The 21,972-nt window shown below is 51.4% G+C and overlaps 4 protein-coding genes and 1 non-coding gene across 5 annotated transcripts, besides 3 other annotated features; 2 read left to right on the top strand and 3 right to left on the bottom strand.

Annotated features, from left to right (window-relative positions):
- Positions 1–2,163: 2,163 nt before the first annotated feature.
- CYME_CMR008C (hypothetical protein) lies at positions 2,164–2,736 on the bottom strand (the record flags this gene model as incomplete). The annotated part of the gene is made up of 1 exon (XM_005538278.1): positions 2,164–2,736. One exon carries the CDS (start codon positions 2,734–2,736, stop codon positions 2,164–2,166), a length of 573 nt encoding a protein of 190 aa, XP_005538335.1.
- Positions 2,737–3,088: 352 nt separating this feature from the next.
- On the top strand, positions 3,089–4,881 carry CYME_CMR007T. The gene has a single exon (XR_002461593.1). It is a non-coding gene; the product is annotated as a hypothetical transcript (transcript).
- CYME_CMR006C (hypothetical protein, conserved) lies at positions 4,364–5,275 on the bottom strand (the record flags this gene model as incomplete). Its single annotated transcript, XM_005538277.1, has 1 exon — positions 4,364–5,275. One exon carries the CDS (start codon positions 5,273–5,275, stop codon positions 4,364–4,366), a length of 912 nt encoding a protein of 303 aa, XP_005538334.1.
- An 85-nt stretch (positions 5,276–5,360) lies between these two features.
- Positions 5,361–6,540: a sequence feature (possible transcribed region).
- Positions 6,541–6,975: 435 nt separating this feature from the next.
- CYME_CMR004C (hypothetical protein) lies at positions 6,976–7,599 on the bottom strand (the record flags this gene model as incomplete). Its single annotated transcript, XM_005538276.1, has 1 exon — positions 6,976–7,599. One exon carries the CDS (start codon positions 7,597–7,599, stop codon positions 6,976–6,978), a length of 624 nt encoding a protein of 207 aa, XP_005538333.1.
- Positions 7,600–7,836: 237 nt separating this feature from the next.
- Positions 7,837–11,186: a sequence feature (repetitive element).
- A 608-nt stretch (positions 11,187–11,794) lies between these two features.
- Positions 11,795–13,058: a sequence feature (pseudo-gene of NADPH:protochlorophyllide oxidoreductase).
- Positions 13,059–15,847: 2,789 nt separating this feature from the next.
- CYME_CMR001C (similar to trefoil factor) lies at positions 15,848–18,604 on the top strand (the record flags this gene model as incomplete). Its single annotated transcript, XM_005538275.1, has 1 exon — positions 15,848–18,604. One exon carries the CDS (start codon positions 15,848–15,850, stop codon positions 18,602–18,604), a length of 2,757 nt encoding a protein of 918 aa, XP_005538332.1.
- Positions 18,605–21,972: the final 3,368 nt, after the last annotated feature.

Below are 21,972 nucleotides of genomic sequence, written 5' to 3'. Positions count from 1 at the left end.
AGTTAGAGACACAAATTGAGATCCCTCTGACGCCATTGGAGAAACGATATGTAATAGCTAAACGAGTCTTCTCAGGGGATATGTTACTCGAGGCTTTCGTCTTTAATATTCACATGGAAAAGGGTCTGGACTCGGACTTTAGATATCTCAGCAATCGCTTCCAGTGCAGCGCGCGTCACCGCTTCACATGGAGGAATCCCAGACGGATAAAATCTTTCGACTTGTTCTCCAGATTGCATAGCGCTTTGGGTACTTTTTTCATCCTGGACAACATCGCATTCCACAAATCCTCTATCGAATGGAACAGCGTGCTCGTTCACGTGTAACGGACGGCGTGCTTGCCTAGCTGATCGCCCAGACGAAGCTCGTGATGCTGGGCAACGACGTACGGCGCGTAAATAGACCGGTGGATTCAGTGCATCCTTCTGTGCCCGTTAAGGGCATGTACCATGCGGTGAAGCAATCCTTCAGGCGCGACAACGGGGAGCTCAGAGGAGCAGGCGCGGTGCACGTATCTGGGAATACCTGTCCACGGCCGAGCGTCACAGTTCCTACAGGCGCACCGAGGCTCTAAACAAGAAAGATGGAAATCGCAAGCGAAGCATAGATCATGACTTGCGCATTTGCATGATATTTGCTGACAGCAGCCGCAAGCAGCGACATAGGGACTTGAACACTGCCATCAACATTCGTCGACCACTGATAATGGAGCTGAAGATGCAGGAGAGACCGCCGTATTCAAAGAGTGAGATACGGCACAGAATAGGCAAGCACTCACAGAAATAGCGCGCAAAGGCTGATTTCGAGGAAAGGTCGAAGAGACCAAACCTTCAGAGTACACGCACGAGCTAAAGGAAGTGTTCCATGTTTTTCAAACATGATTGTCAATGCTCAGCGATCGTGCAGGCTTCGGAATGCGGTCCGAGATTGATCGTTGCACGTGCCAAGCCTAGTGATCCAACGAACGAGACCGAATGTCATCGGATACAGCTGGTGCTTGCTCGATCAAGCACGCTGAGCATCATGCCGTTGCGTTCACGCTGCTCGCAATCCTGAAAGCGCAATGTATGTGGCAATTATGGCTGCACCGCAGACTCCTCGCAATCGGCGAGACGTGCACCCAGTACACAAACCTAACCGCATACAACCACACTGGGTACTAGGATGCAATCCTTCGAACACTGACTCGAATTCAGTGATCGCATTAGACGTGAGTCAGGCTAGTCGCCGTGCTATCGAAGAGGCGCAGGATATGCCCTGATCTGTGATCGAGGTCGTAGCAGCAAAGCGATCCCGCGAGGTAATCTGCTGCTCGAACGTCTCCTCTTCCCATGAAACATCTGAGATCTAGGCGGTTCGGCCGTTGCTTTCGGCACCAGGCCTCTAAACATGGAGACTTTTGGGAGGGCTCTCGCACATACAGGCTCGCCACGGAGCCTTCATGTAGCCTGTGAGATGCTCGTTTCGGAACCGCCTCAAGCAACCGGATATCGCTGGTGCGTACGTCATACCGCAGTAACGCATTCGTTCGCGTATCTCTTTGGATGTACACACATGTGCAGATTCGTTCGTGTGCTTGTGTATTCGTACGTTTGCGCGTACGTGTATTCGTTCGAGCTTTTCTGTGCGCGCGTACGTTCCTTCGTAAGTACATGGGTGCGCTCGTGCACGCACACTTTCGAGGGCCCTCTGTGTCGAGACTCCGCGACAGCGATTGATCTCTACCGTCCTTTTTGCCACAGAATTCATACCCATATTCAGGCTTGTGAATACATCAGCCAGAACGATCTAGTCCGCTTCCGGAGACTGACACATTGCTGTGCCTTGGGAAAACTGTTTACCAGGCCTCCAACACACTGCTCCTGCATCGAGCGCGAATTCCTTACGCGATTCTTGACGCGTGTGGTATACAGCTCCGGCGCCAGTTCTTCTACAGACGTAAGACGGTTCCGTTTCGCAAAGTCAAGAGACAAGCCAGTCTAATTGGCAGGCTGTTCGGTGCACGCCGTCGATGTGTACCTCCATGAAACCGATGAGCAAACGCGGGCTTCGGGCGAGCTCCCAAATACGAACTCAACGAGCTGAGTTGCCGTCGTATCAACACTAAACCAGGTCGCACTGAGTCACATGCTCGTTGCTCGTGCAGTGCACTCGAGATCATTTCTATTTTTCATCACGATGTATTCGGAAAAGTGTCTGGTCTGGTTTCTGTGGCAGAATAAGCTGCCGATTCTCAGGCACATATTGCGACGTGCCACCGGCCCGAAGTTCTCCCCGCTGCGAACGCCCAGTCGCGCTCTGAATAATAACCCATGAGCCCAAGCCAACCAGCAGCAGCGCTGGAAACACTAGGAAAAGGCCAGGCGACCCGTTCGTGCGCTGCACATGCTCCGCATACGTGCTGCGGTAGTAGGGTGCGCCGCCCTGCGACCGTGCCGCCGCACGGTAGCCGTGACGAGTACTTGGCTTTGCGTGACCGTAGTACACCGATAAATAATTGTAGCTATCCTGAATAGCTTGAAAGTTCTCGGTGCTGCCACCTGGCACATCCGGGTGGTTCGATCGAGCAAGTTCACGATAGCGCTGTCGAATCTGTTCCCAGTTTTCGTGACCCTGCAGGCCTAAACGCAGCAGGTGCAGCCGAACCTGCGACGGCACCGCAGCTGCCTGGGCGGCATATGTTCGCCTAAACAGAAGACTGGCTCTTCCAACCGTTGCAGAGAGAGACCTGAACATTGTGCGCGTCTTGCCGTAGCGAGCGCTCTACCTGCTTCAGAACAGTAAAAAGCTCCCGCGTTGTATCCAAACAGCTCCGTGAAGTATTGTGACGGCTCTTACCTCAAAATTTATACAAGGTAAGAATCCCGGTTTGATTGAACAGAACTCGCCAGATGCGCTTGCCCCAGCATGAAGCACACACTAGGAGAAACGCGTCGAGAAGCGCGTAGATAGCGTCGCTCGCGGTGCGCTGTCATGCGCAAGACGGCCGCCAAGTAGTCGCAGTGCACGCGCGCGTTCACGTCTGGATTGTCGCATATCGATGCGGCTCTGTACAGGGCGCCGCACTACAGCACGAGCTCGCTCTTCTGAACCTGGTACGGAAACCACTCCGCGTAACCTGTCTGTACGATGAAGCAGACGTGCAAAATGCATTGGTAAATTGTGGAACTAGTTTTCCAGGTCGTTGGTATTACATACGTTGGCTCAAGCTGGCTTCTCGGGTGCTGCGGGAAGCGTACTGCATTTCAAAAGCAGCGGGGACGTTTCTGCGTGCAAACTGCGGCAACGGAGAGGTATTCTACTGTCCGTGCTGTTGACTGCTGGTGACCGGAAAGCATTCAGGCAAACGATTCGTTTGGTGAGATCCTAGAGCTTCAGCGCACGTATGTATCGTTCGACACCAAAGCGCTCCGCGGCCTACAAAGTAAGAGAGGCACGCAGTTGCATAAAGTGCGAATCTGATCGCCAGAGACTGGGCACTGCTTCGTTTGACAGCGAAGCTCGTCGGCAAGCTATCCAGTTCGAGCGCCTCAGAGGGCTTCTACTTGCCTGCGCTGTCTCAGATGTGACGTCGACCGACGGTATCTGAGGTTGGGTTCATGGTGGCATTGGAGGCACCTACGAGTAGCCGACAACAGAATAGGTGCAACGGAATACGTCAGCAAAACTGCGTCTGAATATGTTTACTCCTAAATACTGCAACCGTAGGGTGCGACTGCATCTCATCACATCGTCAGCTCAAATAGTGTCCTGGTCCGGGTGTTGTTCGCCGCGTTCTCAGTGGCATGAGTTTTCGAGGCCTATGACGTACGAGCACTCGCGCATTGGAGAAACCACCAGTGTCTGAGCTTCTTGACTCTAGTTTGACTGCATAAGCGAGCACAGAAGCATTGAAGCTTTTGATCTGCATATCGCCAGTGTCAGCAGCAAGCATCTCATCGTGTGCAGCCGCTATCGCGGATGGTGCAGGGCATCCTCAGCAATGTCACAGTCTTGCTCGGACACTTGGTGGCGGATCTGATCCTCCCTACGAATCTGCGCTGCACGGCGGTCAATATGCAGCGTTCAATGAGGCATAATGCATCGTCGGCACACCTCACACCCTACTACCTCCTCTCTGCGGTACCATTGATCGCCGATCGCGCGCACGAGACGGAAAAGCAGTAGACACGAACTGCAATGCACTTTGAGCGCCTCTCGTGGCAGACCGGATAGCGCTACCAGAGACAGTGCTCGTCCAGATGCTGGTCGGGATTGGTGCGCGGACCATGTCGCGTCCGTGCACGCTTGCAGCGTCTAGTATGCAGCGCAGGTCAAGCACATGTCACAATCGAGACACAATTTTTCCATGATGATCCTTCCATCAGTCTAGTTTGGCTCTATGAGCCGGCCTTTCTGTCGTCTGTGCCGGCGAGTCTGTTATGGTTGCGTGTCGCCTTGCTGCAGCCAAATGCCGTTTTCTTTGCTTTAGCATATGCCCATACAAAAACGGCAATCCGGGGATGTATCCCAGTAACGCTATCGCACAAAAGATCGAAAAGTCGAAGGCGAAGTTAAAGGTATTGGGCATCCTAACACGCAAAAAGTTCGTTTCGCGAATCCAAGGTAGTGCACCAAGCACTAGCCAAATTTCGGCGCTAACCCCTATTGGATACAAAACCAAGAACAGCGAATACCGAAGCCATGTAAGCCAACGAGGCACGACTTCGTGAACAGAGAGCAGTCCACGGCTGGCCATGTTTCCGTAAGATAGCACAGTGAAATATGCATAGCGCACAACCTCCGTAGCAGACCAAGCTGAGAGCAGCGCTAAATACCCGGTATTGATGCATTCTTCATACTTCGAGGCAAAGCTTGCGACGATAAACCACAGGACAAAGAGTCGAGAGCAGATCTGCAACGCAGTCGTGGCAAGCGAAGCTCGAACCCAGCCGAGCACTGTGTGCACGAGCTCGAGCAGCGTTAGCGTCTGAAACACTAGCAGGGGTTTGAGCGTGGACCTCAAAACCTGGAACTCGAATCGCTGCCAGTTCGAGTTAGCGAATCCTAGGAAAGCACGCAGGGGCGGCGGTGCCCACCAACCGACGAGTACGTACGCGGCACAGCGCAGTTTTGCGGGTTGGAAAAGGGCCTCTGTACTGCCCGCCAAGCCCCCAGCGAAGCACTTTTCTTCCAAAAACTGGAAAGAACACAAACAAAGTTCGAGGAATATCCAGGACCAGCCACCAAACTGCACCAGGTTGTAGACAAAGATCCAAGTCTTGCCGTACGCCATCGTTAAAGTACCCAAAGAAACTGGAATCAGAGCGTTTTAACGAGCGCTGCGCGATACCGCGCGGCGGTGGCTGTTACTAGTTGTCGTGCTGTATTTGCATCTGGGCGGTGTCGACGATTGTTATCACAGCCTACAGCGCAGAGCGACGTCGTTTGCAGCGTTTCTGCCTAGTGTCGGTGGTGTCTCAAGCGTAAACGGAAGCGGGGCTGGACCCTGGAGTGCTCGGAACTGGGACTCGGCACCGAGGCACCTAAGGTGTGTTACCAAAGTCCAAGTGACTTCTTCTGAAGCAGAGCCGCGAAGACGGGTCCAGACTGAGACGGGCAGCTATAAAACTGGTTCCTTCTGGGCAGCGCGTTGCTTTACCAAAGAAGGAACAGCGCTGCAGCAGGGGAACTCGTGGTCGCCTATTGTGGATCTGTCCGGATGGGTTGTCGTCAACCTGGGCAGCAGGAAAGAACGCGTCGGGGGCTTAGCGTTACCCACTAGCGATGGAGCTCTGGACTCGATAATCCACACGGCGGGGTCATCCTTGGACTGCGCCTGGGATCCTCGTTTTTTTCTTCTGTTAATTACGCTTCGAGCACCAGCGACACCGCCAGTGGCGGTGGCAGCCTCACATCGCGGAGCTCGGCCTCAGTGCGCGTCTGACGCAAAGCCCTCCAGCGGAAAGGCTTGAGCACATTGCCAGAAAAGCATATCGGGACCATCGGCCGGGATGTGTTTCCCAAGGTGCAGCATGGTTGGATGGAATAGCAATCGATGTACCAAACGCCGCGTCTAGCGCGAGCTCTTTGAAGTATCACTGCGTGAAATGCACTGGTTGCACGAAAACCTTGAAAGTTCCCTGTGAAGGGCGCCGCGACGTCGTTCTTTTGAGCTCTACGTGTACCTTGCGATGGGGTTCTTTAGAATCTGGTCGTTCACTGCGACCACTACGAATTTTTCTCAAGCCATGTTTCAGTGAATTCCGTGCTTTGAAACTGACGACTCGCCACAGACGCTCCATGCCGAGGAAGCGACAGCAGAGTGCTCAGGGGCCTGTGGCGGTGATCATCGCATGCTCTTGTGAACAGACAGGCGACCACAGCGAGGCCTCTATGACTCGAATGCTATGTTCTGGCTCTGAGATCTTTGAATCCGGCGGCCATGTCCATGTCAGGTATGTTTCAGCTTTAAAATGGTTTAAAAAAGTGCTGCCGCGATGTTCGCTCACACGTTATGTCGCAGACTGGTCGCAGTATCAGAAACGCTAGGACTTTTTCTGCTATGGAGATAAATTGTTGCTTGATCAATCGCTTCGTGCGATTCCCTATTCAGCATAATAGGTTCGCTATCGGAGAACCTCGTCCAGAGCACCGCATAAGATGTTCGGTACCAGGCGCTACTCGTGGATCGCGAATGTTGAATGCGTAGACTAGCAAGACGCTCAGCCTTTTTCACAACAGCGAAAGTCTGGAGTGCCAGGCTTTGCTCGGACGGAAAGCTCTGGAAATGTTCTGCATTGATCCATAGGTTTCTAGAAATGGTGGCCATCTTATTTACCTCGAACTTTCCTTGAATATAACGCTGGCTATGCTTCCAGAACGCTTTCGGAGTCTTTCCACTGCCACGCTGCCTAGCAGTTGAACCGAACGATGTTGACAGGCCATATCTTTTGCTGCCGCTGATGAAGGTTTTCCATCCCTATATCCACCTGTCTATGCCGGTATTGCATGGTAGGAGCTTGTTCCGTACGCGCAGACCGCGCTCACAGAGGAGATATACAACAAGACTGCCACGTCATGAACTGCCTCAAAGTCGTATGTCACACGGCCTGTGCTCAAGGATATCTGTCCAGACAGAGAGCAACACTTGGGAACCACGCCGAAAACCGACGAATGAGCTTCCGCAGTGAAGAAATTGTTTCCGGACGAGTCGTAAGTTGAGGACGAAATCGTATATGGGATGCCACAAGGGAAGCAGCCCGTCGTGCAGAGAGACGGAACGTGCATTATTCCGCTGGTATCGACGCGGGCCTCAATAGATGAGGGGCACGCGCTTGTGTCATCCGACCGGGAGCTAACCAGCGGATACTTGACTTGGTAATACTTCAGAGAGGTCACCGAGTCAATACACTCTGAGAAGAATACAGTGCTGCTGGGGCAGAGCACGTCCAGCGCACAGTCTCTGTCGCAGTTGCTAACAGTCTTCTGGGTCAGAGAGCTGTTACCCGTTTGACAAGTGTAGCTGCAGGAAGCACCAAGGGCCGCCGGGGCGCCTCCAACAGCCGAGACGACAAGAGCTAAGATGAACAAGCACAAAGTTTTCGCTGATAGACTCATTGATTCCCACGTCTTCGCTGGTGCCTAGAAGGAAACTCACTTTTAGTAACGCGAGTATAAGCAGTGCTTTGTGTTATAAAGGCGGGAAAACACACATACGGCGTCGCGGGCATCAGAAAGATGCGAGCGCACGTCACGCATGATCCGCTGCAACGTGTCATGGAGCTCGCATCTCGAATCCCGAAGACCCCCTGCAGAGCGCGTATCGAGTGCCACGTGGCACGCATCTAACGCCGCCGTCGCCAGCGGTGTACATTAGTGGCGGCGAACGCGCCTTAGACAAAACGTCTCCAACTGGAGTGCGGACGCCTCCCCGTCTTTCTCGACCGGCCACCCATGACTGCTTCCAATTTTTTCTCATATAGTTCCACTTCGAGAGGTTGTCCAACAAAGTTCCCTCTTGTCGACTCTGGAGGTCTTTTCTCCAGCACCGCACATCTCCTGATATTGATAGCGGCATTAAAGTCTCGGTTCACGAACTCCATACGTTTCTTGCCATTGATCATACTAATCAATGCGAGTAGCCCTCGCACTTCCACCCTCCTTTCCATTTGCTCCTCCGTCAGCGGTCCATACTTTTTTACATCCTCAAGGCTCCGCTGGCACTTTTCCATCTCCACGCTCTGAAGTGTACACCCCAGTTCATGGTGTATATAGGACGTTCGAAACTCATCTACAGGTATCGTTACGAAACGTACTGCGCACTCCTTTTACACCATCGTCGTTCAAGCTGGAGTAGTTCCTTTCTTGGGCACCCAGCGCCCTGCTCCGTATGCCACTACCAGCCTTCGACTATCATCCTCCTTCAGGCGCTCAACTGATTGAAAAAGTTGGCGAACGCCCGCTGCTTCCCACCGTATAGATTGATTCGCAACCGAGCCCATTGTGGCTTGGTATACGCCTCCCACAGCGCATCCCAATGAGCAACACGAACTTCCACGAATTTCCGAAAAGCTTCAAAGTCCGCTCCTCGGCTCGTCGCCTCGCTCAAAGCTTCCGGGTGATCCTTTATTCCTGCTTTCCATGTTTCAGTTTTCTTCCTCGCATTCATTATACCCGATTCTCGATAGTGTCTCGCTCTCGAGAACCTCAAAAGGTGCATGTCTTTCTGACGTAAGTTACCATCAGCACCATCGCCCGCACGCTTCGGTGCTGCGATGGTGATGATATTTGTGTTTCCGGGGTCCGCGCCAACGATAAAGTCATTATCATGCACTTTCTGGGTCGCTGGATCCGCCTTGTTGTTTTCATCATGCTTCACCGCGCCAACCATAAAGGCGTCATCCTGCACCTCCTGCATCACAGGACCCGCCTTCTTCTCATCCTCATCCTTCGTTATGTCAACAATAAAGTCGTTATCCTCCACCTCCTGCGTCGCAGGACCCGTCTCTTTGTTATCTTCATGCTTCATCGTGTCAACAACAAGGTCGTTATCCTCCACCTCCTGCTTAGCAGGATCCGCCCCCTTCTCATTTTCATCCTTCGCCCCGTCAACGATGAACTCGTTATCCTGCACTTTCTGCGTTGCAGGATCCGCCTCCATCTCATCTTCATCCTTCGTCACGGGCGCAGCCGAGGGAGGAACTTGATGATCTCTCTTCAACCGCCGATAGTGCATACACAAGGTTATTCCATCTGTTCGATCTCCCCACGAATACCTTTTGTTTGCTGACTTTCAGACGTTTGAAATCGAAGATACTCTTCCAGTACGTCTGCCAGTTTTCGCCGCTGAAGTCCTCCCTGCTAACATCGAGCTCGGGACTGATCTCCTTCATGATGCCGTGAAGGTTTCTAAAGTCGATGCTCACAAAATATGACTTGATGTTGCACAACGGAGCGCCATTGAAGCGCTTACGCATTAGGGACGCCTTCCGTCTCCCCCACGCTTCATGTTCTCCTCACTAGGCTTCATCTCTGCCTTGCGTTCGCGTACTCGATTCAGGAATACGAAATAGAGCAAGATGAGGTGATAACATCTTTTTTCATCTTTTTTCTATATATGATGCCATTTCCGCTGGATTCGCCAGCCCCAAGACTAAACAGTGCTCATGTACAACCGCACGGATTACAGTAGCTTCATTCGTGCTCTCTTTCGACGCCTTCTTGTCAACAAAGTCGACCATATCTTCATACTTTCGATCTTTCGTGATGCAATTGATCATCGCCCATATCCCCTTTGCGAGAGACGCTCGGGTAACGTCCAAACACGGCGCGTATTATGAAAAGTTCGAGGTTCATTGTCAATGGTTCGTCAGGTTCGTGAGGTACTTCATCGTTCCGTAGATGTAATTACTGCAGTCTCACTTGTATGGAGTACTCTCGAGCCCGTAAAAGGGATGTTTTTCGTGGAGAGCATGCACCAGCTCGTTTTCCTTCCGCGCTTCCTCTGTACCAAAAATCAGGTGACGAATAAAGATCGTATCAATGAAACTCGTCCGGAATCTCGACCGTTTCCATGCGCATCACGTCGCGACACATCTCCCTCACCAAATGCATAAGTCCTGACGACGCCTTTACGGTAGTCATGGAGTTCGAGTCGACACGTTTTTCGATAGCGTCTCGCAACTTTTCCCTACAGGGATGTCTGATATGTCCAAGAAGGAAGGCTTTCACCACCTTCTCGTGGTAAAGTTGTCTTTCTTGCAGCTTTCAACGAAGGGCCCCCCTTCGGTCCTTCTTCTTCTCTTCATTTTCTTCCGGACTTGTCACTGTTGTTTATTATTTTTTCTGGCAGCCTGCGACCCTGGGCCTCCAGGATCGTCGACTTGTTTTTTCATAGCTTTCCTTTTTTAGTTTTTTTTTTCGAAAAAGGACGCTCTTTGAACCCTTCTGTCATGTACTGCGATAAACACTTGACTAGACTTGCTCGAATTTCCAGAACCTAATGAACTGATAACTACACTTGTTTACGACCTCGATGGAGATCCAACTTTCTCCGGTAGAACAACACGCGACTGAGCCCAATCGCGTTTTCCTTCAACGGCGGCATGCGCATCATGTCACGTGACTTCCCGATCTCCCAGATGCGCTCACTGCGCACAATGCGTCCACCGCGCGAGACGCCTCACCGATCGATGAAGGACACGTGTCCGACGCCGCCGTGGCTCATGCGTGTTCGCATCGCGCTGCAGCGGAAGTAAAGTATCGTAGATCGGAAACTCACGTAGAACGATATCATGCTATAGACTCTGTCGCTGGTGCCGACGCTACTCCCCATTGCAGTACCGCCCTGACATACGACGGGATGTTGAGACCTGGCTCGAAACTCCGCGATGCTTCTATCAAAAGCGTAGTCATCGTAGTATCCTACGCTCATGCGGATTAGGTATGCATCACTCTCCTCAATAGGATTTTCGGCTGTTGTATGGATCGTAACCGAACTAGGTACGGTAGTGTTCCCGGCCACGGATATAATTTTAATCCCTATGCTTGTTATTCATGCCGCACGGACACTGGAATAAGGACCTGACCTGAAAGTTGCATCTATCCGGCGTCATGGGCTGGGTCTGATGCCAGTTCAAGTCATTTCCATGCTATCATCGTTGTACAAGCTATGGTGTCCTGTACGTCCTTCGGATCCGGCGATCTCGGCAGAAGCATAGCATACATATAGCATCTATATCTGCCACGACGTTTGAGCATTGCATCTCGCCTGGGACGATCGAGGCATCCGACAAAAGCACATATTGTTTTCCGATCTACTTTATAAGATTAGTTCAAGAGTCCAACCAGTACAGCGAGCTCGTAAGCGACACAACCAACAACAAATGACCTTGAAAAGAAAAATTTTGTCGCCGGCCGTGCACAGTAGTGGCGAGAGACCCGCCCTAGACGTGACGTGTCCAACTGACGTGCAGACGCTTCCAAAATAACGTACCACCGGAAGTAAGTCCCTTGTACCTCCTCTACGTTATTCGTCGGTGAGCTGCTGCGACGTGCCTCAACAATCATTGTAATCTTTGAACTCAGCATTGCGGAACACTTACCGGCCAGTACTGACGAGATTATTGCTCGGCAAACTGCGAGTTTTGCCTAGTCTCTGTATAAGACATTGAGCGCTTGTGCTCGATGCGCTTAACGCTAGACAGTCTACGGGAGTTACAAGTCGGACTCTGTGCAATTGACGGGCGATCACTCGTGCAGCAACGAAAAAAGGATTTCTCACTGGATATGCATGCGTACGCGAACGACTTTAGTCGGTGATGAAGTTGGCAGCTTTACCACCAGAGAAAATCTATCCCAAAAAACTGCAAGACGTATTGGTTTGTTTTTCGCTGTGCCAGGAAAAACACATAGTTGGCGCACCCGCTGCAACTCGAGCACCGTTTCCGCTGTGTACCGCACGTGACAGGTGCTTCACAGCTGGACATCGTCATTACTGCCAGCATCCGCTTCCTTTGGTGGTGCAGCGATCGCCTGTAGCGCGCCGGCACCACGCGCTGCATCTTCGTATGGGCCCGAAACAGTCGCAGATCGCCGTGGTCACTGGCGCGTGCTCTGGAGTCGGTCTGTATGCAGCTCGCGCTCTGATCAACAAGGGCAACTGGAACATCGTCATGGCATGTCGTGACGTCGACCGGGCGGAACGCGCAGCAAACAGCGTGAACCTTCCAAAGGACGCCTATACAGTGCTGCATTGTGATCTGGCTGATTTCGCCTCTGTACTAAAGTTTGTGAGAGAGCAATAGAGTGTGGCGCGCGTTGATCACATGGATGCCCTGATCTGCAATGCCGCACTCTGGCATCCGCCGGACAAGAAACGGCGTTTCACGGTGGACGGCATCGAGGAAACCATGCAGGTATGCCATCTGAGCCATTTGCTTCTATGTCGGGAGCTGTTGCCGAAGCTGAAAATATCGCGCGGGCGCATTGTGTTTCTGACAACTCAGACACACTCGCCGAATTCGTTGCCGGGAAAGATCCCCCCGCAGGCTCGTCTTGGTGATTTGTCTGGTCTAGCCGCAGGGCTCGGTCCGTAGACGACTGGCATGGAAGAGAATAGTCCGTTTGAGCCCACAAAAGCCTACAAAGACGCCAAAGCCGCGAAGGTGTTAACAACGAAGGCGCTCAGTGATCGATACGGCCGCGGCGGGGTGACCTCTGTGGCGATTTTTCCGGGATGTGTCGCCGACAGCAACCTCTTCCGCGAAAAGCGTGGCTGGTTCCGCTGCGTATTCTTCCCGATTCTTCAGAAGTACATCACTCGGCAATACGTTCCGAATGATGAGGCCGGCCGCCGCGTAGCCGAAGTGGCGACCCAGGGACAGTTCTCGGACTCGGGCTCGTATTATCAGTGGCGTGGCAAATAAACGGATGGGGGATAGAAGACGAAACCGCAGGTTATTGAACCAACATACGAAATCGACAAGGCAGATCAGCTTTACGAACTGAGTCTTGATCTGATCGACCAGGCGTTGCGGCGGCGAAGCCTCAAGTCGACTATCTTGGCCCCTGTCTAAGGTTTGTTAGTGATGAAAATGAGATGCGGGCTTCGGAGCGCAGACCGCTGCGTCAAGGACGGATGTGGGAGCAACAGCGTACGGATGAGACGGCATGCCACAGTCATACTAGGATAGTGATCGGGTGAGAGGGCACTCCTCCTGACGTGGTGAACCAAAATCGCTCCGCGAGTCATGAAGCGTACTGCAATAGTGATTAATATAGCTATAGCTATGACCTACTTCGCATCGAATGCGCCAGAGTATGCTAAAATCGGTCGTCCGTGAGTGTAGAGCATATGTGCGGCCACTGCATATAGCGTATCCGCTCTGGAGTGTACGCGAAAGCGTTCAGAATTAGGGACATTTATTGTTGAATCTCATCGTGGGACCTGGTACTGAATATGAAATGCATCCGATTCTTTTGCTCCGGCCGTGAGACAGATGCATGGAATCAGGATTTCCCTGGTCCCTAGGAGCTGCCTGGGTACAGGGGATGCTATGAGTGCCCTCTTCCGAATTTGAATGGATTCTACGAGTTGCAGAGCGGTCTCTCATGTTATATTAGTGGGTCGTACCTTCCGGGCAGTGCGCTAGGACATGTCATTAGTCTGCGACAGCCGAGCGACAGCCATCGAGTGGCGGGCTAGAAGAAGCTAGACTACTACGGCACGGTGCTGACCAACACAGCCTTCCCCGTGTGTACTGGGAAAGCGGTGCCGAAGAGGAGCAACGTGGGTCGTGTTTGAACACCGCCACTACGGCGAGGAAACGGGATGTACCATCTCCACAGATTTTACCCTTTCGAGGCAGATTCTGCCAAGAAGGCGAATCGTCAAATTGAAGGTTGATTTCGGCTTTCAACTTCTACTCTGGGGGATAAATTGCGAATATCTAGTTGCGAGCATGTATTTAGCTTCTGTTTTCTGTTTTCTTTGGATACTGTAGGGTAAGCAGCTGAACCACGCAAGCAGCCCGCAGGTTAGATTGCGAAAAATATTTCAGAAGCTAGATCGTAGCATGAAGAAGCTCTAAACTCCAGAACGCGCCTTCGCATGCGAGAAAATCCAAATAAACTCCGATGAAGCCGTAGCAGCGAGCCATCGAACACAGAACAATGCGAGAGGCCCAAGGAATGGATCATGGCTCCGCTCACTGACAGAGCCGGTGATCGTGCCTCCCGCGAATCATTGGACAAAAGAGAACAAGGAATCCAGGGCAATATGTCTGGGGAGAGCGTTCAAGAAGAAAGGATATGTACTGGGCAATGTGCTGTATGAAAAGCACATTGCGAAACAGGTGCTGGCATCATTGCCTGAGCACGGTTGAAGTTCGAGATAGAATTTGTCCGTAGACTTGGTCGCCAAGTCTCGCTGTTTGCTCGATAACTATGCGGAGATTTTCGTGGATCCTGCTGGGAAGACTGTCGGATCGCCAAAGGTGTATATGGTACTTATAAATTGCCCGCTACTCAACTAAACAGTTACGGAACGACGCCTCTGGGAATACAATTGTTCATGATGCTAGGCACCGTCTTGAAAAAGCAGCTACACATTCAGCGACTCTGATCAAGCAGGCAAACATGATCTGATTTCAGTTCTCGAGCCCCCAGACGTTGGACCATTATCTTGGCTGCTGCCAAAAGACCAATTCAGACTAGAGCATTTTCAAAGTTCAACAAGTTCCCACTCCGAAATGCGAGCATGGATATTCATTGGTGTCATGACGCCCTTGGCGGGTTACGGATCGAGGCCGACATTCATGTAGATAGTGTCATCTGCAGCAACAGAGCTCTCTTTCCGGGGCGGGGATGTAAAAATACACTCCACGGAGGATTTTTCGGTATATTGGATGAAACGTGAGGAAGTCTCCGATTGTGAAAGTATTCTACGCGGATCATTGGTCTGCGCCAGCCCTGCAAATGCATGGTGATGCAAGGCTTGCCAGCGGCAGTTGAAATACATGCTCAAAGCTTACGCCGAATACGGTTAGATGAAGAAGTGACTTACGAGTTCCCACTTCGTGGGTTGATAGCTGAAGCATGGGTACGGACATGTGCGGGTGTTTTCGAGCAACGAGGGAGGGTCCCGAATCAGAGACCACATTCCTCGCGAGCAATATTGTTTAGTATTCCTCGCAATAGAAATATTGGAGCTCACTAGTTAATGTTTCTTATCTAAGACAAATACCAATGGTACAGACCTACATAAACCTCCCAACTACTCAGCTTGGCTGTCACCACGAGAACAGGACTGCAACACAATAAATCTAACACCGAATACTTCCACTACAATCGTCTCCCTAAAATATAAAATAGAAAATACGCCTTAGAGATTCATCTGCCTTTCAGGTGGAAGACGAACCTCAGCAACCGATAGTTTGTTATTCGCTATCCTTCTTACCCAGAGCCGTGACCTGCAGAACCCTGCTGACTCGCACCTGGAAGGAGCAGTACTCGGGAGTTACTCATTCGAATGAAATCCCACTAGCCTATATATAGTTTTTAGTACCTCTTTCAACTTGGATATTTCGGACTATGTACCCCGATCTCCGTACGTCCGTTACGCTCCAGTCTCGACATCAACGTGAATTCTTCATCGCATCATGATGACCCCAATTCAAATTCCTCTGCAGTGCGCGCGCGCGTTTCGCGTTTTTGGCGCTATCACGTTGTGCGTTGTTGTTTTGGCTTTCACAACACACGGCGGTTACGTTCGTGTTGGCCATAACGAAAAAACAATAGTGAAGATATATTCACTCGAGAAAGAACAAATATCCGTATTTATTGGACTGAGAGAGCGTCGAACGAGATGTTTCGAGCTCTTTCTCTGGCGCGTGGCCTGGTTGTTGCTGTTTGTCTATTGTTGGCGGCGACGTTTTCCGTGTCGGTTGTAGCTGCGTTGTCGCCTGTGAGTACGGTTAGCTGGACCTGGATAGGAGGAGAGACGGGTACTGGTAACTTTGGCAGGTATGGAACGTTGAACCAGACGTCTCCAGAGAGTGTTCCAGGAGGCCGTGCCTATTCAGCAGCCTGGGTCGGAAGTTCGAGCGTAGTGTACTTGTTTGGCGGGGATGGGAATGGAAACACAACAGGGGGCCTCCTTAATGATCTGTGGAAATTCAACCTGACCTCGCTCGAGTGGACGTGGATAGGTGGTTCCTCAGAAGTCGACCAACCAGGAGTATATGGGACACTTGGCGTAGGCGGCATAGCCAATATACCTGGCAGTCGTTACGGAAGTGCGTATTGGCAGACGGACGAGCAGCATTTCTGGTTGTTTGGGGGCTTCGGCTTAGATGTGAACGGTAATGCGGGAGACCTGAACGACATGTGGCGGTACGATACTGAAACGGGAATCTGGACGTGGTTCAGTGGGAATGATACTATTAACGCCAATCCAGTCTATGGACCGAAGGACGTCTTTGGTCCATTTTACAACCCCGGAGGCCGAGATGGCGCGGCATTCTGGCTAGGCGCAGACGGTCTGTTTTGGTTGTTTGGTGGTGGGACAAATAATGGGCTGGATATTTTGTCAGATCTCTGGTCATTCAACCCTGTTACATTCGAATGGGCATACAGAGGCGGATCACAACTTGTTAACCAGCCTGGTAACTATAGCGCACCTGGCGTGGCGAGCAACTCAAATGCCCCAGGTGCGCGCAGCGGCTCGTATACTTGGACAGATTTTGAAGGAAATCTTTGGTTGTTCGGTGGTTTTGGCTTCGAAAACAGCACAGCACTAGGAGGAGGGGACTTCAATGATCTCTGGGTCTACAATATAAGTCAATCCGTATGGATTTTGATTGCAGGAAATACAACTATTAATAATCCAGGGTCTTATGGAACTCTCGGTGCTTTCTCCCCAACCAGTTACCCAGGTGCAAGAGACTCAGGCGTAAGTTTTGTGGATTCTTTGGGTAATCTACAGCTGTTTGGCGGTGAGGGACTCGCCAATACGAGCGAATCCTTTGGCTTTTTGAACGATCTTTGGGTATTTGATATCACACTTGGTCAGTGGGCGTGGATCAATGGAAGCCAAAGTGTGGATGCTCTTTCAGTATATGGAGTTTTGAACGAGTCCAGCTCGAGTGTTGTACCTGGCGGTCGCTTAGGACCAGCTTTCTGGAATACAAGTGGGACCGATCCGATCCTATTTGGCGGATTCGGATACTCAAACACTAGCCGACATGGCTATTTCAATGATGTTTTCGCACTGCGTGAAACGTTCTTTACGCCTACCTCTACGCCTACGCCAACATCAACGCCAACTCCTACATCGACCCCAACATTCTCGGCAACCGCTTCATCTACGGCTACACCTACGATAACAGCAACCGTAACCTCGACGTTCACACTGACGCCAACGCCTACATCTACTCCCGTGTGCACCAATGAGATCTGCGGTTCCCCGGGACAATACACGAACCAGGACGCTTGCGAGCAAGTCGGATGCTGCTTCAACGCCCAGACAAACGCGTGCACCCTGAAAAGCGTCTCAGCGGCGTGCAGCGCTGTTCCAGTGACACAGCGCGTCCCCTGCGGCTGGAGCTACATCTATCCCGACGAGTGCACTGCGATACCGGGATGCTGCTGGCAGCCAACAGCGAACGGCATCCTCGCGCCCTGGTGCTACTACAACATCGACCATGCACCCCAGGCTTCTGTAGCGCTACAGGAGGTGCAGGCACCGGTGCCCGTCTGCCCGTCACCGGGAGCGCAGCGCCAGCCGTGTGGTAACGCGGGTATCAACCAGTTTACGTGCTATGCCCAGGGCTGCTGCTACGACTCGCAGGCGCAGAACCTGTGGGTGCAGAACGGCAAGCAGCAGAGCGACTTTGCGTCGAACCCGTACTGCTTCCAGCCCGAGAAGACGTGCGCGGTGGGTGAGTTTGAGCGCCAGCCGTGCACGAACGCGGTGAATCAGAACCAGCAGCTGACCAACAATAACATCAACAGTAGCCAGTTTGTGCGTCTGCTGAACACGCTCCTGTACGGAGAGCAGCACGGGACGCAGCGCACGAGCTACTCGCCGCAGCAGTGTCTGGAGGCTGGTTGCTGCCTGGGGCTCGGCAACGAGTGCTTCCAGCCGGTTACCGAGTACGTGTGCCAGACCTACGGGTTTGTGTCGAACTCGCTGAGCGGCACCACTAGCAACGTATCGAACTCGAGCTATATTGCTTGCGGCCCTGAGTGCTGCAACGCCGAGACGCAGAACTGCACGTACATCCCGTTCAGCAACAACAATAACCAGCAACTGCAGCAACAATTGCAACAGCAGCAGCAACAACAACAGGTGCTGCTGCCGTCATTCTGTGTGTGCAAGGACCCTACGAAGCAGTGCGGGACGTACCTGATCCCTTCGGATAACCTTGTGAACAAGATGCGTTGCTGCCGCGCTGACGAGGAGTGCATCAACAACCAGTGTGTCGTGATTAGTTCAACACCGACTCCGAGTCCCGTGGCTGCGACAGCGACACCCTCTGCGACGGTGTCTGCGACAGCTTCTGCGGCGGTGTCTGCGAGTGCGTCAACATCGGTTTCGGGTTCAGCTTCAGTTTCTGCTTGAGTATGCGCGTTGACGTTTACGTCGTTTAAGGTCTATATCATGTCTATGCTGATCCTCTGTTATGACAATGTTGCAGACATGTACACAAGATCGGTGAATACGAATGAATGAACGAACGAATGAATGAATGCGGCTACAGATGTGCGCGGAGAGCACTCTGAAATCCTGCCCATGGGCCGTGATTCAGAGGCGATACACATGGAACGACTGGACTGGGAATCTCTCTCGGAACGTAGAGGAATGATTTCCTATGAGCACGAGCGTGCCTATGAATATTGCTTTTACGGCGACGTCGGTGGGTTGCAAACCTTTGCCTTCGTTGCCCTGGAAACCCGGTGCACAGGTAGCGACTAGTGAGTTTTGCTGCGACGACGCAAAGGGATGTAAGCATTGTAGGATTGGTGTACTAGCATGGATTCTGCCCACGAATAGTAGTTCCAGAGCAAGTGCAATTCTATCCGTGCAACTGAACATTTCACCAGAATACGGTATTCCTAGGGTAAGCGTATATATCACTGAATCCATTTCATCTGCAGCAGCGTCGCTGAGTAAGAAAGTCGCAGAGCTACCAGCCTCACAGCGCACGTACAGCTCTAGCATCGAAAGCGCATGTTGCCTGCTCCAAATGCGGAAGGGTCGCCTCAGAAGTTCTCAGACTCTTGCCTGCTGTCTGTTATACAAAAAGTGTCCAAAATCGACTGTAGCGCACTGTTGGGATCAAGTCCCCGATTTGGGCTTGTTGTCGAGAAAATGACTCCAAGCAGAGGGCGCAAGTACGCTGTAAGACCATGGACATGTCGCAAGCGTGCTAAAGCGTACAGGCAAGATAGAGCGCACAGCGAGATCCAGGGGGCGAATCTAGCCAAAGTGAGAGTTACCGCAGCACGGCGAGCAGAATTGAAGGCAACCTAGGAGCTCTCATTCTGTAACCGTACCTATCGATTATGTGCAAGTTCGTTGCGAGATACCCTATGATTGAATCTACTGCTGATGAATGGACACTTGTCCTTCGGTTAAGAAAAAAACCGAGATGCACAATAAGATGTAACGAATAAAAAAGATCTCAAGCTTCACGATTTCCATAGTTGCCGAAGTCTTCGTCATGTGATGGACATCGCAGCTATATCTTAGCGGGGGCCATCGACTAATAGTGTAAAGGATTGAGGTGCTTTTCGCAGACATGATCTTATAAAGCGACGCCAACCTGGATGCTGACCTGAACTAGCGAGACCCTGCAGTGCCGACCAGGATCGCTTTGAGTGTAGACGGAAGGCAAGAATAGCCGGCGTGATCGGGGCTCTTCGTTGTAGACGGTGCAAGAGTTGATTTCTTCGGGTAGTATGCGTCGCAAGGGATGGCGTGCGTTGGGCTCTGGCACGCTTGCGAGCACCGGTGCGACGGAACTTAGATGCAACCCTAGGCAGAAAGGATACCGCGGGTGTCATGATGATAGCCGAAAGATAGTACCAGCCGTGGACGGGCGGAACAGCAAATTTACGCTTCATTCGTGGCGGCCACGAAGTAGGTGCTTGCAGATGTGGCGAATGGATCGCTAACGCAGTAGCTTGTCATAGTCAATAGACTTGGCATATTGAAAGTGGTCGAAAGAGCTTGTCTGTCTGCATAATGATGGTTGGAATCGTGATTTTGGATCGATAGGGGTACGCCACTAGAAAATGCATGACCAGGCATCTTGTGCAGCGATAGCAGCCTGCCATCGAGCACAAACACAAAAACTTGGATAACAGCTTGCAGTCTGGCGATGTAAAGGAGGTTCTGGTGATGATCCAGTTCGACAGCAGATATCGAGGTATCCCAGGAAGAGGATACCGGAATCGGAGCGAGGATTCCGGATTCTCGAGAAGCGGCGGCCAGGGAGGCAGATCCAACGATGGTGATGAAGGCTTTCATGACAAGCGAATGAAAGTATACGCCTGTACTGAATGTTCATTTGTGAATTTGGGCGCCCATATTTGCTGCCACGCATTTTCCTAAGCGGTATGGTAGTGTGCGTTATCTTGCCCATGAAAAGGGTGACACAGTATGTTAACGAGTATATCCAGTCTCAAATAGAGTAGGAGCCCACGAAGCATTCGATATCTATTCCAGAGATTGGCATCTGAAGCCCGAAAGGCAAAAGATACCTGGTGGTACAGTTTGTCCCCCTTGCAGATTCCAGAGGCCTACGATGGAGATTATGTGGAAAGCGGAACACAAGCAATATGGATTATCGGTGAGTCGATCGCAGTCGATGCAATACCTGCACTAGTGCGACATACGTGAATTTCCAATAGCAGTCTACGGAACATAAAGTAGTGCACAAGACTGCAGTATCGTTCCGTAGAGCACCGCAATCGTACACTCTTGCGCAGAAACATTAAAGAGAGCGCAATGCGTTGGAGTCCATGATGAATATGAGAAGACGTTCTATACTGAATATACGCCGCGGAACGTACGACATGCTTGATATGATCCGCAACAGAAAAATGCATATATTTAGTGCTGCAAAAAAATTTTGGGCGCAAAAACGAGCAAAGACAAAAGTGTACTGAAGCACCGAACAAAGAGATCGCCAGTTCCAGATAACGCATTGTCATAGGAAAAAAAGTCATCAAAACCGTAAAGCATGGGGGTGCTCGGAGGAGCCTGGGCTCCCCAGGCGGGCCCCAAAGCGTGCTGGGTGCAAGCCAACAGATAATCCAAAACGTACAAGCCAAATGCTGTCTTTGGCATTGCAGCCCCGGAATTAAAACAGGGCTCACACCAGGCAATGACATTAAAAGAAAAGAAAAAAGACACAGACCGAAACCAATCGCTCCACAGCACCCTAATCGATAAAAAATTAGTGACGAGCCGTAGCCCATGGGTAAGGATACGTAGAGCCTCGATGAAAATCAGCACATGGACATGTCACCGAACGGGAGTACAAGAAAGGCTAGATAACCAATCGTAAACAAAAACGCCCAAGAAAAGAGAACAAGAGATACAAAAGGCGTAAGAAAACAGAATCAAGCATAATTATCGTGAGGCAACTGAGACAGGTTGGAGTTGCACAAAATAAATACTTTGTGGGTAGTAACGGCAAAGGCGCAAGTAAGCTAGAGCTTTGTTTACGGGCCCGCTACGAAATTTAGGGTCGCGTACAAACAAAGGTAAGCGTTGATTCCAAGTGACCACTGTTGCCTATCGAATACAGCTCCAAAGTAACTGGATTGCCAGAATGCGCTAACAACTAACAAAAAATAAACCCAGAAAAGAAAAACATCGAGAAAGCAACGCCAACGAGACTGCGGGACATTAAAAGAATCAACGACAAGAATCAGCATCGCGACTTGTAGGAGTCGAAGGATATGGGGGGAAATGGGGGG

This window comes from Cyanidioschyzon merolae, chromosome 18 (assembly GCF_000091205.1).
Source record: "Cyanidioschyzon merolae strain 10D DNA, chromosome 18, complete genome".
NCBI lineage: Eukaryota > Rhodophyta > Bangiophyceae > Cyanidiales > Cyanidiaceae > Cyanidioschyzon > Cyanidioschyzon merolae.
Note: the sequence above shows the minus strand (reverse complement) of the source record. Positions and strands in the feature narration are given on the sequence as shown.